Source organism: Lactuca serriola, chromosome 5 (genome assembly GCF_051521515.1).
Source record: "Lactuca serriola cultivar US96UC23 chromosome 5, Lser_US96UC23_V15, whole genome shotgun sequence".
Classification (NCBI taxonomy): Eukaryota; Viridiplantae; Streptophyta; class Magnoliopsida; order Asterales; family Asteraceae; genus Lactuca; species Lactuca serriola.
In genome coordinates, this window is record NC_136412.1 from 267,775,626 (window position 1) to 267,779,474 (window position 3,849).

The window sequence follows — 3,849 nt, forward strand, 5'->3', positions numbered from 1 at the left end:
GATTCACTTTGATGGTGTGGAATCCCAATCAAGTGAATAATGCAAGATATAATATGAATAAGAACAAGATAATTAATCTTCAATGCACACGATATATTGATCAATCGTCCGGTACACAAGATTCCGATTACACACTGTTTTCTCTCTAGATCTCTTCCCTAGCATATGGCAGCCCCCAAGAACGTCCAACCCTCTATTTTAGGCCTAAATAATACTATTTATACATAGACCTAATAACAAAGCCCAAGCCCAAAACTCAAACAGAACAATATAAGGCCTAACCAAAATCACATGTAATTTTGGAGATTCCTTAGCAATATGCGTTAATCAATAAAGGCAACCATGGGGATATAGTACATCGAGTGAACCCACAATCCTTTTGGATCAGTATGATTCATTAACACCACAAGACAATTAAGTCAAGGATGGTCATCCATACTATGCTACATGACTCAGACACACCTGATGATGGTCTGATATAGACTCACCCTTTCTGGCTGTCTAAAAAGGAAGGGAAATACTAGTAAAGAACTTTGGTATGTCACCCGTACCTCGACACATAAAATTGTCATAGAAAAAATATCTACTCTCTGTTCCAATCTCTCACACACCCTTAATATGATGCTACCAATATCCAAACTTAATCGAATTAAACATCTATATTAGGTCTTAGTGTATAACTAGACATGATTACAATCTCTGTAATCAACTTGCAACACCAAACCCTCTTTATGTAACATTATCATATTTTAGTGTATATATTTAACATGGAGTATCGGGTATTTATTTAACCTTTTAAGTAATAATAATTCTCTTAAGATTATCACATATACAATTAACACATATATAACCATATTTGGTTCGCACAACATTTTTATAATATTATCAATTATACAATAATACATATTCCAGATAATAAACATTTAATTCACATATAAACTTTCAATAAAATTTTAATACTTTTAATAAATACTTCTATTAAAATATTAAAATCATGTTTATGATAGATCATTATATTAGCCTCACTTACAAAATGGTTGAATATTTTGATACCTTTTATTATTTAAAATTTCACTCTTCCAAAAATATCATATATTCTCTCAAAAAAAAACTTTGTTTCAACAATATGATTAAGATATTTCCATATTCATAGTAAAAGTTTAGGCCATAGAAAACTATCAAATATCATTTAATAATTTTGAAAACGTACGAATTCTAAATTTGATGGACACGCATAATTTCATATGGCCACCTAATTGTACGATCCCATATTTACATAACACGTTTCGTCTAAATTAATTATTATATTAACTGAAATCATACAAATTCATTTAATTTCGTTCTTAGGCTGGAGGGTGTGGTGTCATCGAAACCGCACTTTCTCCTCCGCCACATAAGCATCGTGTTATTTTTTACCATTCAAGTGTGGTTTCTTACCACACCAAGGGAGTGGTGACACACATTCTTTTTTTTGTTTGTTTTTTGTTTTTTTTTAACTATTTTAATTTAATAAAACTTCTATTTTAATAAAAACACATAATTTTTCATTACTTGAAAATTAAAAAAAAAAACATTAAATTGCATTACCAAAAAAAAAACACAAAAACCACACACATGACATTTAAATAATCCTAGAAACTTAAAAAACACAAATAAAATAACTAAAGCAAACTACATAAAGTCGTTCTCCAAGAACTCGTCTTCGGGGTCATCCGGTGGATCCAAATTAAGGTTAATGTTTTGAACCCCGTAAATGTATTCCACCAAGTCATTGCGAAGATTGTGAAATGTTTCAGTACAACGTATCTCTGCTCTCCTGTTTATATACTCTTCGCCACCAGTTTATATTGGTTGTGTCTCTGGTATGGTTTCTTCATCGTCAAACGCACATATCGTTCTTCCTTCGTCTTCAATAATCATGTTATGCAATATAAGACATGTATACATGAGTTCTTGAAGTTTTTCCTCGCCTAAATAAACTGCTGGTTTTTTCAATATGAACCATCGTTTCTTCAGAGCTTCAAAAGCACGCTCAACATCCTTCCTAGCTCTTTCTTGAGCTCTCTTGAATTTCTTTCGTCTAGAACCATGTGAAGCTGTAAACGATTTAACAAGCACAACATACTCAGGATAGATTCCATCGACCAGATAATAACCATATTTATATGGCGTTCCACGCACTTGAAAAGAAGAATCTGGTGCAGATCCATCGTATATGTTGTTAAATATTGGTGAACGATTAAGAATGTTGATGTCGTTAATCGAACCAGGAGAACCAAAAAAAACATGCCAAATCAACATATCTTGTGATGCAATTGCTTCAAGTATGACCGTTAGGTGACCATGATCACCTTGGGTAAATTGCCCATGATATGCTGTAGGCAGTTTTCTCATGCCCAATGGAGACAATCTAAGCTTCCTAGCATTCCAGGAAACTCATGCACACTAGCATGATGAACTTGCAATTGCAGGATGTCATTACGTATTGGCTTACGTAAATATTTTGGACCATAAAACTGAATCACAGTTTTGCAGAAAAAATGGAGACTATCTCGTGTGATCCTAGCAGACATCTTAAAACTTTCGTCTAACGCATCAGGCGGAATGCCATATGCTAACTGACGAAGTACGACCGTGCATTTTTGTAAGAGAGTGAAACCGGGTGTACCTCTAGCATCGTAGCGTTGTTGGAAAAAACTGCACTCCCTCGTTAGATCTTCAACTATACGTTCGAATAAACCTTTGAGCATTCTGAAGCGCCTACGAAAATAATACCCTTGATAGGTGGCATTCTCTGCAAAATAGTCTTGCACCAAATGTTGGTTGGCTTCTTCACAATTTCTGCAAATATATCTTCGTGTTCTCCGTTGGGAACTTGCAGCTGTGTTGTTACATACAACGTTGTATGCTTGTTCCGCCATTTGAACACACGCAATAGCGGTATCAAAAATAGTCTGAAATTCTTCAGAAGATGAAGATGATGTATTTGAGAGAGTGTTGATTTTTTTAAAAAAGTTTTTTGAGAGAGAGAAGAGATTGTGTTGTGAAAAAAAAATGAAGTTAGATATATATATATAAGAAAGAAAAAGCAAAAAAGAAAAAATTAAATACCCAACAACCTGTCAATCCTCCCATTTTCCTCTCCACCAATCAGAAAACGCGGCACTTAAGGACCGCAGTGCGGCCAAGACCGCAGTGCGGCCAAGACCGCACCAGACCGGTGTGGGGCGGTGTTCTTGATTAACGTGGCACAAACTGCGGTCTGGAACGGCATCCACACCCTTCATCCTTATTCATCTCATTTAAACTACAATTACAATTATGTTCCTTTATCTTTTTTTTCTTCGACACAATATACCCTTCATATTGCTCTAATATCCCTTGACTATTTTCTCTTAAAAACAACGTACCCTTTTATAATAAAATCTTATCATATATATATATATATATATATATATATATATATATATATATATATATATATATATATATATATCCTGAAATCACAAAGTATTGAAAAGTATATTTTTCGTATGTCGTCTTCGAAAAATATGTCAATAAATTCGACTTAAATACTCTATATATATATATATATATATATATATATATATATATATATATATATATATATATATGTCGTCTTCGAAAAATATGTCAATAAATTCGACTTAAATACTCAATATATATATATATATATATATATATATATATATATATATATATATATATATATATATATATATATTATTTTTCAACGTATCGAATTTAATAATCGATAATTAACATTGTAAAATATATCTAACAATTGGTTTTGAAAAATGAGTGTTATGATATATTTCGACGTTTATA

At 32.2% G+C, this 3,849-nt stretch overlaps 1 protein-coding gene across 1 annotated transcript; it reads right to left on the reverse strand.

Annotated features, from left to right (window-relative positions):
- Nucleotides 1-2,390: 2,390 nt before the first annotated feature.
- On the reverse strand, nucleotides 2,391-2,921 carry LOC145050478 (uncharacterized). Its single transcript, XM_078998722.1, has one exon. The coding sequence runs from the start codon at nucleotides 2,919-2,921 to the stop codon at nucleotides 2,391-2,393; it is 531 nt and encodes a 176-aa protein (XP_078854848.1).
- Nucleotides 2,922-3,849: the final 928 nt, after the last annotated feature.

What these genes read in the sequence shown, in the direction of transcription:
- LOC145050478 (XM_078998722.1), bottom strand. Translation starts at nt 2,921, where the DNA reads ATGGCGGAACAAGCATACAACGTTGTATGTAACAACACAGCTGCAAGT.